Here is a 12676-nt window from a genome sequence, read left to right as displayed (position 1 = left end):
GGAGAAAAATATTGTAAAAGGAATTTTCAGCCAAAACTGTGAGTTCTCTTCCTTGATATTCTGATGCTGTGGTCTCCTGAGATCCTGATGGCAGGAACGTGTGCTTTCTGCAGCTTAAATGAATGTTAAAGGGATATTCCTACCAAGCAAAGTGTTTGGGATTTGGTTTCCTTGCTAGTTAACAGTGTAAATTGAAAAAACAGTCTGTAAGGGGATAATGCATTTGTAATGGCATCTTTCTTCTCTGAGGTTATGGAAAGTGCTATAATTAAGCTGATAATTAAACCCCATGAAGTTAGTTATGATCCCTGGTGAAGGCACAGGGAAGTCATGAGCAAGGGTTTGCCCAGAGTCTTGTTCTGAGTCAGATGCAGAGCCCAGGAGCCCTGGCACCTGCTTTCTCATGAGTCATGCGTAGGACTAAGTCCTTCCTTTCCTCCGTGGATGGAATGACATTGTAGAAAACTCAAATTGAATAACTCAGTGTTTTGGGGTCAGTTATGGATAGACCAAATATATGCACGGGCAGGTACTAGAATCTCTTTAAAATGCAAATTGTTTTCTTGCTAATCTGGCTAATTTCTTTAACCCAATTTGCATCATAGTGTATGTTTTTCTTACTGGCTTTGCCTTGAGTGGTGTACTGCAATGCAAATTGCACCGAACCCACTGTCACCTTGCATTACCTTCCCCAACGTGATCCAACATGCTGTGACTGATACAATCCGACTTGATGTCATAAAATGATGTCTCCCATGGGGAAGCAAAAGGAACACATTTTCTCATAGCCCATAAATATTTTAAAGAACGGCTTTCCAAGTGATGGGGTCCACACTCCTTTCCTTTTCTGCTTAATAACCTGTCCCAGAAATAAGCTCCATCCTGCAAGTGCTCAGCCCACTCCAGGCCTGCAAAACCCTTCAGCACATGCTGAAAGCTGAAGGTTTGAGCAACTTTGGCAGTCAGATGGGGTCTTTACTTGCATGTTAAAGGATGAAAGCTGTTATGAATCCCTGCTGGGTTTTCTTTTCAGAGCTTCCGTTGCTGGCTCATCCCCAGAATATTCATTCTTGTCTTCACAAAATTACGGGCAGAGCCCTTCAGTGAGTAGATATCACTATTCTGGCAAAGGAGCACTTTGACTCTGCTTATTTTCATATTGTGTTTCTGCGAAGATAAGGACACAGAGAGATTTCAATCAGTGGTGCATATGCTCAGATCAAGCATATGAAATATAATAAGAAGGACAGAGAGCACAGCATGCAGTGCACGTGGCAAAGCTGTCACAGGGGGTTGCTGCAGGTACTGCAGTCAATAGTGACATTTTAATAGTAGCCCTTGCATTGATCTGCTTTGGTCTGATGGTTTTAGACACTTTTCACACCTGATAATTTAGAACAGCAACTACGTGGAGGGGTGCATCCAGTCAGTTCCAGCTGAATTTAAATAATAATAAAAAAACACACTGAAAAGTCATAGAGTTTGTGATTCTGTTTCCAGACTTGAAGGAGGGCTAATATATCTGCCCGTATCAACTGGTCTGGTAGCAAGTGGGAGGATATGTCTATGGACAAATAAAGAAAGGAGAGATATACAAACATTGAACTACCCTGTTCAGGGAAGCAGGTATTTTTAAGATCCTTCAACAGGCATGAATTTCCTTTCTTTTTTTTTTTTTTTTTTTTTCCTCCATTTTCATTAAGCATCACGGACGTTCTCCAAGGGAAGAGTTATATTAGATATAATACTTGGATATACTTCAAACAGCCACATGCCTCATTTACAAAACATACAATATACTACAGGGGCTTGGGACTATAGGCTCAGTTCATTAATGGTAGGAACAGTCTACCCTTCCTGCTAATGGCACTGAAGCTGTGTCTACACCGCCTGCTCTGCATGCTGAGCACACAGAGCTTTTAAGAGACGGATGCTGATGGAAAGCTGAAATGAAATGCCTGGTGGATTCGTAATAGTCTGGCTCTTCCCTCTGCGTGTACTCCCTTCCTCTGGAGGATGGGGTTGGCCTTGTAAAAGCTTTGCAGAGACCTGGCTTTTTAGCGTCTCTTAATAGAGGAAGAGCGCTGGCAGTGCTAATGGCAGCTGTCCTCCTGCCAAAATTGTTTTTTTGAGAAGTGACTTCCCTATAAACTCTCTGGGGCTGGGGAACAGTCAGTTCATCTCTATTTGTGCATCACCTGATCTTGTCTTCATGTGTGGATATGCTACAACACGGGCCATCCATCGGGATTACAGCAAATTAGGGTCTGTACATACCGTGAAGTTGATGTAGCAGGTGCCATCATGTGTGTATGGCTTCACGATGTGCTGCAGGTCCAGGGTGGCCTATCGGACGTTGGCACTAAGTGGTACTTCAGTAAAAATACTGATATTTTCTTTCATTCCAGGGGATGGCCAGGTTGATTTTGATGAATTTATGACCATTCTGGGACCTAAGCTGGTATCATCAGAAGGCAGAGATGGCTTTCTGGGAAATACAATAGACAGCATATTCTGGCAGGTAAGTGGTAATTCCTTTAAATGCAACTTTAGCCAACTGTCAGTAGCTTCCAGAAGTGATTTGTTGGGGAGCACAAGATGTTTTGTAAGGGTGAATGCTTGTATAAAAGGTATTCAGGTTCCTCTCATTGTCTGCTGAGCATCATCAGCCCATGTTGCTGGAGCGACCTGCTCTCATCTGAGCCCTATGATGGAGGAAGGGTGAGCACATACTGCAAATGAGCTGTAGTTGAACACAACAAAACACCAAGTTATTTGCGCAACACATCTTGGGGCATTTTGGAATTAATTTTTGGAAGAGAAAAACATTTTGCTCCATGCCTCTTGTGAGTTAGGAACCTCAAACCGGTTCTCTGCTCGCAGAAGTGTGCTGCTGTTCACCATCCCGTGGCTGGGGTGGAAGGAAGCTTCAAGCAGAGTGAGGTTTTCTGTGCAGGTCGTGTTAGATCGATGCTTCTGCAGTGAATTCAGGACAAAGACTAAGGATTCAGGTCTGAGGCTGATGATGGGTCTATTTTGTCCCAATGCAAGGTTTGCCCTTGCTGCTGCTCTGGGGTGATTTGGTCCTGATGGTTTTGAGCATCAGAGGGGGAGGCAGGTTTGGCAATGGGAGCTGCAGTGCATCTGTCGTGCATTGTGATTTTTAAACAGGATTAGACCTTTCTGGAAAAGCAAGGACAGTCCAGGCTGTTATGGCAAGTATTAAAAATCTCCCAAACCACAATGCTGTACATTTCTTGCCAATGAATTGAATGTGTGGTTTCCTGTGAGATTACTGCTCATTTCATTGATCACCCAACAGCCTTTGCTTGCTAATAAACTTGGGCTGTTACCAAGTTTATGTGAGTCAAAAGAGTCAAACCTGAATATGAACATTTCTGTCTTCTGTTACTGCCCTCCAGCACTGTTCAGGCTGAATTGGGTGGAGTTTTGTAAACGTCTTTTAAAGTCCTTTAAAACTTGTTCCTGGTCTCCCAGCATGTGATATAAATAACCCTGGAAATCTGGGTCTGGATTCCAGTATTCCATTTTCAAAGCAAGAGTTTGGCGTTGGTGAAGCTGCAGTGGTTTGTAATATATCTAGGGGGATGCAAGGGCAAAACTCATTTTACAAAGGGCAGGATTGGGGCAATCATGGATGTTTTGTTGCCCCATCCCACCATGTGAACAACACGGAGAGGAGGAAGCACTAACCAGTCCCACCAAGCCAGTGGTGCAGTGGAGGCCAATGTTGAGACTGGCTTCCTGCAGCCGTTTATGAAGCACAGATACCCCTTGGGAAAATCACGTTCATGAGCTGAGCTCTTTCATGGGTAAGACGAGAGGTTGGGAGCCCACCCTAAAATTCAGTTCCCAGGTTAACCATGCCATTTAGCAATCCTTCAGCCCTTTGGAAATGCTTATGGTGTCTTCGCTTAGAGGTCTGCGAGGAACAGAGGATGTGTGCTCCGGTTTTTGAGCAGCAGGACTCCTGGGCTCAGATTTGCCTTACTTTTTCATGCAGCAGCGAGCATGGCCCTTGTGCACTCCAGGGTGTGGTGGGATGAGTGAAGTGTGTGGAGACCCCAGGTCTCCATTGAGAGAGACCTGGGAGACACCATTGGTCCCATGGCGGGGGGACAGCCCTGAGGTTGTCTGCAAGCAAAAAGCTTTGACTGAATTGCACGAGTGCTCCAAGGCCTCCAAAAAGTTGTTTATGGTCTTTTACTTGTAAAGGTAAAAATACATCTCTTTACCTAGCACACTCCTGGATTTCAAAGCACTTGAAAAGAAGCCTTCTTCTCACATTTTGCTGCTCCTGGAGTAGGAGAACTCACAGCAAATACAGTATTTTTTCCCAATTCCATCCGCAAAGATATGTAGGGAAGAACTGTTCAAGGAACAAATTCCCTTTGCCCCTTCCTACCTGGCTTTACCCAAGCCATCTGTGGGGTTTTACCTTGTCTTTAAGCAAAGCAGTGCTTTGCTTAAAGCACCTGCATCATTTCCAGTGGGATATATCTGATTTGAAACAAAGCCCTTTTTAGATCCAGGGCCTGGCTGGTTCCCCATATCCCCTCCACGTGCGTTTTTCACATTTGCTGGGAAAGGAACAGCTTGGAGAGAGGATGAGTTCAGGCTGATGCTAGAGCACTTCACCCCTGCAGTGATCCCAAAGAGTGATTTCGAGGAGGGAATGGTGCCTACAGGCCTGTGGCTGTGAGTGGCCCTGGGTGACAAGGGCAGCAGGGTGGCATGAGGAGGGACAACTCCACCATGGTGCCAGCTGGCCAGGCAGTGCTACTGAGAAAACTCACCCCAAAGCTGTGGGCAGCAAATGGCATCATGAGGCTCTTTACATCAGTTCCAGGGGAGAAAATCCATGTTGGCATCCAGAAAGTGCTTTCCTCTTCTCCATCCAAAGAGCTCCCCTCCAACTGGGGTGATTTTGGCTCCCAGGGTACTTCTGCCGAGGGTCCAGCTTCTGGCAGTGCCACTTCTGTGAGGACTGTATTCCAAGCATGCTTTAATAATGTTTTAAATAATGTAACGACAGAGTTAAATAATAAACAGCAGCAGAAGGAGAGAGGGATTCAGAGGAACAGGCGAGGGCCTGGCGGTGTGTCTGCACACGAAGCTGGGAGCGAGTTGGTGGGACACAGGAAGGCGGCTCCAGATGGCAGAAGCCGCGGAGGGGAAGGATCTCACAACAACAGCAGTGGGGCTGCAGGAGACGGGGGGGGGGGTAGAAATGGTGGAAGACTAAGAAGGAGAAAGAGAGATCACGCATGGAAAAGAGAAGGCTTGCAATAATAATAGGGGAGCGGTTCATCCATCCTATTGCATGTGTTGCCCACAGTGTGATGGTCAGTCCAGGAGAAGCAGGATTTGGCTGAGACCTGTGTGTTGGCAGGTGTTAGAGACATGGAGGGTCTCTCACATGTATTTTCCCTCCTCTATTTCCCATGTGGGCTCTAAATTGAGTCGTATCGGGGTGTGTTAAAGGCAGCTGACTCCTGCTTTCTCAGGTAGTGGCGATCAGTTCTGCTCCAGTTAGAATGGCTCTCCCAGGTCCCTCAACCTGGTCAGGAGCTAGTTAGGAGGAGGGAGGGAAAAATCATCCCTGCAAATACTATTTCAGGCCAAGTCAATATAGACCAATGATATCAGGATTGCTGAGGAAACATTGACTTTCCCCTATCTCTGAATGCCTGTCTTTCCTGAGCGAGATGAAGTGCGTACGAAGCTCCGTTTTGCAGAGACCATCCCCAGGTGCCTCCTGCTCTGCTTCAAAATCATTTTCTTATCCTCATACTGACTGTTTGCAAATGGAAGTAAGATGTACTGGTGCACAAACGTCTTTAACTGTCACTGAAAACATATTTTACAAAACGCAGAGCTGCCCTGTCACTGGCAGCCACTCCTTGGGAAGAGGGACCGCAGGCAGGAGGAGTCTGAAGGCTGGAAGCAGCCAGCGAAGCCCTGCTCTTCCTGGTTTGGGGCAGAAAAAAAAGTAAAGAAAAAACTAGTGGTGTACCCCAGGGGTCAATACTGGGCCCGGTCCTGTTTAACACCAGTGATCTGGATGACGGGTCAGTGTACCCTCAGCAAGTCTGCAGGTGACACCGAACAGCGAGGAGCAGTGCTTACACCAGGGGGGTGTGCTGCCACCCAGAGGGACCTGGCCAGGCTGGAGAAATGGGTGACAGGAACCTCCTGCAGTTCAGCAAGGAGAAGCGCAGAGTCCTGCCCTGGGGAGGAACAAGCCCAGACGCCGGGACAGGCTGGGGCACCCAGCTGGAAAGCAGCCTGGCAGAGAAGGCCCTGGGGGTCCTGGTGGGCACCAAGCTGACCGCGAGCCAGCAGCGTGCCCTTGGGCAAAGAAGGCTGATGGTGTCCTGGGCTGCATTAGCCAAAGTGCTGCCAGCAGGTGGAGGGAGGTGATCCTTCCCCTCCACTCAGCATTGGTGAGGCCACACCTGGAGACCTGTGTCCAGTGCTGGGCTCCCCAGTAGGAGAGAGACCTGGAGCTACTGGAGGGAGTCCAACAAAGGGCCACAGAGATGCGGGAGGGCCTGGAGCCCTCTGCTGTGAGGAGAGGCTGAGAGAGCTGGGGCTGCTCAGCCTGAAGAAGAGCAGGCTCAGGGGGACCTCATCAATGTCCATAAATACCTGACTGGAAGGTGCAAAAAGGACAGAGCCAGGCTCCTTTCAGTGGTGCCCAGTGCCAGGACCAGAGGCAGTGGGCACGAACAGGGGCACAGGAGGCTCCCTCCGAGCACCAGGCAGCATTTGTGTGCTGCGCAGTGACCGAGCACTGGCACAGGCTGCCCAGAGAGGTGCTGGAGTCTCCTCCTTGGGGATCTTCAAAAGCCACCTGGAGGTAGTCCTGGGCACCCTGCTCTGGGTGGCCCTGCTGGAGAAGGGTTAGGCCAGATGAACCCAGAGGTCCCTGCCAACTTCAAGTAGTCTGGGGTTCTGTGAAAAATGACCATAAATGAGATTTTTGGAGTACCTAATGAGCCCTGTTTCGGAAGCGGATAGGAGAAGGCGAGCCTGGCCCCATGCAGGTGTTAGCCCTTTGCAGAGTGCCTGCCCTCTTCCTTCTCCATCTTTTCCCCTCTGTATTTTTGAAGAGTGGTCGACCATCCCCTGCCTTGCCACCATCTCTGAGCTGCTCCTGCTGGAGTTCACACTTAGCGCCTTGAAGCTGGTTGTCTTTAATGCTTCAGGCAGTGATTTGCAGTGATTTGGTTGCCATTGCATGATCAGAGAGATGCTATTTGATTAATTTTCAGGCATGAGAATTTTTTTTTCCAGAGCTCAGGGAATACAAGTGCAGTTCCAGCTGAGCGCTCAGAGGACTGTGGTTTGTACAAACAGGTTTAGAGGCCTTCTCAGTGCATGGCCATTCAGGTCTGCAAAGCACTTTAGATCAAGAGCATTACAGAAAAGGCAAACATCGCTACTGGTAAATATTAGCTCCTTGTTTTGGCAAATAAAATCCAAATCTATCCACTGTGCCCTGCCATTCTCAGAGAGGGAGAGGGATAAAAAAAAAGAGAGGGGAGGAACTGGGCATTTGTACTCATTAACAATTTTTTCTCAGATTTTTTCTAAGTGCAAAGACCTCTGGGAGCAAGTGTTAAATACTTTGCACAGGACACAGCGTAGGGAATCTCCAGTCTCTGGGGGTAAGCAATAGGAACAGGAGCAATAATAATCTTGAATTATAGGCTTTTAATTAAAATATACCTCTCTGTCTTGGCTAAAATGCTTTTTGAAGTCAAAACAAATTTGAATGGTTAAACAAGAGGTTTGTATCTGCATTGGATGCAGAATAAATGCTGTACCCAGCAGTGCTGATGAGATTATAAAGTCAATACTTTGCATGGGGATCGTTTGAGAGGCAAACTGCTGCCTGCTTTTTTTTCCCTTTCTCTTTACTGGATGCACATGGAAGCTACAGGGAGCATCATTTCAGCCAGCACTAATGTACCAACCGAGCAAGGATATCCAGAAGCTTTGTCTTGCAAGAGGGGCCGGCACTGTATCATCTGCTCAGACATGGTGCCCGCTTGTCGCATTCGATATCGCCCAGTATAATTTACTGGCTTTCAGGAGGAGGCTGGTTGGTTTTGGATAAATAAGGCTGCTTTTCAGGAGCAGGAAGACCGGAATACCAACATGGTGTTTGTGGCTGGGAGATGCTGCTTGGGGATCTGCCCATTTTTCCACCAGAGCGATGTCTCTGCAGCTTTGGGGGGAACAGCTGGAGGAGCAGGCTGTCCTGCAGGCAGAGCAGCTCTGCAGCTCCTTGTGTGTTCTGGGCTTGGTAAAACCTTTTCATTTCCCCAGGCCTCCCTATACCTTTCCTCAGGGAGAGTAATACATTGTTTTTTATGAGCTTTGATGGATGAACGGGGTCAGCCAAAGCTAGATTCCCCCCTACAAGGAAGGATGGGTAGACAGGGACAGCCCAGAGGTAGCAGAGCACTTGCTCCAGACAGGGCATTTTATTTCCTGAATGCAGCAAAAATAGAATAAGGAGCACGTCCTGCAGTGCACTGGCCGGGGAGGGGGTGCAGGGAGGTGAGGGGGGCTCAGAGTGGCTGTGAACACAGTAGAGCAGAGGGACGTGCTGGGACAGGGCACGGAGATCTCATCCTCACAGCGCAGCTGCTGATGTTTTAATGAGTTGCTGTGCAAAACTGCCCATCCATAATCTGTTTTCAGTTGTCACTGCAAATGCAACAGCATCCCGGGGGAGAGATCTGGGCTCTCGTGATCTGGTCAATCAATTAGTGCTTTAATAGAGTGAAATGAAGGAGAAAATGTGTGGGAACCTCGGAGGCACAGGGCAGGGTATGGAGATACTTGGCGGGTGATGGCGTGGGAGGCAAGGCAGGGGACGAGGCTGTGTCGGAGTGAGCAGAGCGTGCCTCTGGCTGTTGCTTGGCTCTCTACAAAGATGGTTTTGCTTAGAGAAAGATTTTTTCATATGAAGTACAGTAGATAAATCTAACACAATTTCTCCCTATACATGAAGTTTCTCCACTTCTCTCCACAAAGGAGTCAATTTGATGATGGCAAATCAGCCTTGCCAAAGTTGCAGAGGAAGTGTTTGTGTCTCTGTGTGCAATCTCACATGGTAACAGATCCAACCACCCTCCATCAGCACAGACCACAGCACTGCCAAGATAGCACCCCTTGGGCACAGGGAGTGTGTGGCCTCCCCTTCTCACCTTTCTCCTCTTCCTCGGCCAGTGCAGCCCTTCTGCACAATTCTGGGATGCTGCTAAACCAGGGGCATTTTACATCTTGCACTGTTAGTGCAAGATGTTAGTTTGCTGGTCATGAGCTGCCTTGCTGCAAATAACCCCAGATTTCAGGATTTCGGTTGCTGCTATTTCAGCCTTTCAAAGAATAATCTCAAATTGACTTCTTTGGAGTCCAACCAGACTTTGCTCTGCCTCTGACTTGTTTAAAACCACAGAGTTAGTTTTTGCAGTTCAGGGTACCAGGAGATGCTCAGGGTCGGTGGTGGCTCTGGGAGGGCAAACGTCACAGCTGGGCTAAGTTGCATGTAGTTTAGACTAAGAAGAAAAGATGAGATTTGGGGAGGAAAGACAGTTTGATGGTATATGCAGACCTACTACCATGCAAGTGGCCTCCCTCTTATTAACTCCTTTGAGATTTGAATCAGAAAACTCTGCAGCTGAAAGTTTGGGTGCCAAAACATGGTGGTTGGGGGTCAGTGAAGGTTAACTGGGGCCGTACCATTGCACCACGCATGTACCTTCACCCCAAAGAGCACACCTCAATAGAGTCCTCTTCCAGCAAACAAAAGCCTCCACTCTCCGCCAATATTTTTAATGTCAACAGTAGTGTGGGTGCCTGCTTTTTGGTTGTTGAACCTTCAATATCTTAAAGAAGAGTCGTTCCACAGAAAAGAAGTGCCGAACTTCTTAAAGATCTGCCCAATCTTGGGTTTCCCATGCTGGATACCATCAAACTGAAGGACTGGTTGAAAACCTTAGCGTTGCCTCTTCCACAGGAACCACTGCAATTTTTCTTGGTACCCAAGCATCCCCAGGCATTAAGTTGCCACCTTTTCTGTGACAGGTAATACTGGGTCCTGCTCACCTGGAGTTATTAAGCTGACCTGCTGCGGTGTTAGGTTCAGCATCCTGGCTGTGCTTACAGTTTCCAAAATTAAATGTGCCCTGTAATGTCTGATCCTGCATTTTAGATTTGGTACTTTGTGTCCTTATATTCAGTCTTAAAATGTTGTGAAAATTCCCTTTGTGAGGATGCAGATGACTGCATCACAGCAATGAGCAGGGTGACTAACCAGTACGGATAGTGCTCAGTTCATCTCAGCTAACCTGGGACATCTGCATTTTTTAGACTCCCTTTAAAGTTAACAGAGAGAAATAGACACTTCTAGGGTGCAATTCAGGGATCTGCTTCAGACATCCACCTCAGGAAGAGATACATCACACTTCAGAAGTGCCAATTTTTCTCCATTTGGTATCAAGTCTAAAAAAGTGGCTCAGATGGAGATGTGTGTACTGGGGACAGCTAAATGAGCCCTGCCAAGGGTTTCAAGTGCCTTTTTTGATTAATGTACAGGAAGCCGGCTCTGTCAGTGATGAGGCTGTTATCAGTAGAAGGAGACCAGTCCTGGCTGCCTTATTAACTATCCTTTTGTTGACAAAGACGTTCCCACTGAGTACATTGCACTCAGTGGTTGTTGTCACAATACAGTGAAAGCTGAACACTTGCAGGTGATGAATTCATCAACAAGAGACTTCTCTTTGTTCTTAGTCTGAGGATCAAGCACAGAAGTGCCGTGACAGCTGCAGGTATAGACATGAATATTGGAGATGCTCACGGCCTGGATCATGGTGTTGGTGCTGCGGTGAGAGTGTCACATCCTTCTACCCACTTTGCAGTGTATGAGGTTGCCAGAGGTCATGAATGAGCGATAATGTTTGGGGAGCCTCATTTTAAATCTATTGCTGTGAAGGGACCTTGTTTTCACTAATACATTTTTTTTCCCTGTAACAAAATCAGGTTCTCTCAAGTCAAATATAGAGCTCAAAACTGGAGGCACTGGAAATTGCAAAGTGTTGAAGGCATTTGTGAAACAAAGCAGGATCGGTAGCAATAGCAGGAGAAAAGCAAGACTTTGTTGTCAGACTGTTTTGTAGCTTCAAACAGCTTACTTGTACATTTTGCCTTCTGAAAGACACTACAGCTTTCATTCAAAATATATTTAAAGCAGGCAGTTTACATCAAGAGGCCACCTGCCTGCTGGATGACAGCGTACAACTGTCCCGGCAGGTGGTGGCTCAGGTTTGTGTGTACCCTGAAGTATTCACGTACATGTACACCAGCCAGCTCTCACAGTACAGAGGTTATTTTTTTTTCTGTCAGCTTATATATAAATCCAGTCTGCGTTTCTGTGTGTCACTGGGATGTTTTTGTTCCTGACTGATGCATGAAATAGGAACTGCACTGTGATTTTCTCAGTGATTTGCTTAGAAATGTGGGCAGTGATGTGTAGGAAAGGTAAGTGCGTATGATTATCGGCTGATGAGTACGTGGGTATCCAAACTATGTGATGGGGAGAGAGTTCCTGGCTTTTTTTTTTTTTCTCTGCGTTGGGCCAGGCCCCAGCATCTCTGTGCCCACTGCTTAGCCCCTTGAAATCATGGTCCTGGTCTTGTCGGAGTGGATGTCTTTTTTCTTTAAATGCATTTCGGTGCCTTTGAAGGCACTTCAAGGTGTTGGAGCAAAGGCGGTGTGTTTCATGTAGGGGAGTTTCAGTTTCCATAAATCCTAAACCATCAGCAGATCTCAGGATCCATCCCTCCTGTTTGCACAGAGAAAAGGACAGGTAAGGGTCTGCAACCCAGGTGTCACCAGGGGGATGCTACCTTCGGTTTGCCTGGTTACTTCGTGTTCTTGTGAGAAAATCATCTGTTTTATTGCTGTTGTGTTGTGGAGGGGAGTTTTAACTGAGGATAAGGAAAGTGAAGTCTGATTTTCATGGAGATCAGAGCTTGGGAACTGTTTAAAAGAGACCTAATGGTGGTGGTCTATTTCTCTTTCTATTTCTTTTTTGTAAAGAGTCCCTGCTTTGGGATGGAAATCCTTGTAGTGACCTGCCTCCAAGTTGTGGCTTTCAGTGGATTAAAAATATTGTGAATATTTCATTGAGGTTTTCAAGAGAAGAATGAGAGTGAAGAACAGGAAAAAAGATGTTCCATCACTCACAAACAAACAACAATAACAACAAAAAAGCAAAAGTGTTGGCAACTGTTAACAACAAACAATGTGTTCAGAAAGAAAAATGATCTTTTATGAAAAAGAAAAGCTGAAAAAGCCTTCTAAAAATAAAATTGAAAGAAAGAAAGAGTGGAAGAGAGGAAGTGAGAGAGGGAGATGGAAGGGGAGAGGGAAAGAGGGAGAGGGAAAGAAGGAGAGAGAAAAAAAAAATCTCTGAAAAAATGCAGAGAACTTCAAAGAACCACTGCAGGAGTTCCCAGTTGTCCCGTCGGCTGCGACAGGGTGATCCCAGAGTGACCCAGCTGATCACCCCCGATTTCCGCACTGCTGCAGGGCCATGGGGGTGACGGATTGCTCAGGCAACAGCTGAGGTTCGTTA

The 12676-nt window shown here is 46.9% G+C and overlaps 1 protein-coding gene across 8 annotated transcripts in view; it reads left to right on the top strand.

The window, feature by feature from the left end:
• Positions 1 to 12676, top strand: part of CALN1 (calneuron 1) — a 157691-nt gene that overhangs the window by 93798 nt on the left and 51217 nt on the right. For all 8 annotated transcript variants that reach the window (XM_080562561.1, XM_080562560.1, XM_080562557.1 and 5 more), the window contains one exon: positions 2409 to 2521. In XM_080562561.1, the coding sequence (XP_080418687.1) occupies positions 2409 to 2521 (113 nt within the window). The remainder of the gene's footprint in view (positions 1 to 2408; positions 2522 to 12676) is intronic.

Source organism: Anser brachyrhynchus, assembly GCF_964034855.1.
Source record: "Anser brachyrhynchus genome assembly, chromosome: 20".
NCBI classification, from domain to species: domain Eukaryota; kingdom Metazoa; phylum Chordata; class Aves; order Anseriformes; family Anatidae; genus Anser; species Anser brachyrhynchus.
This window is presented reverse-complemented; position numbering and strand designations above follow the sequence as displayed.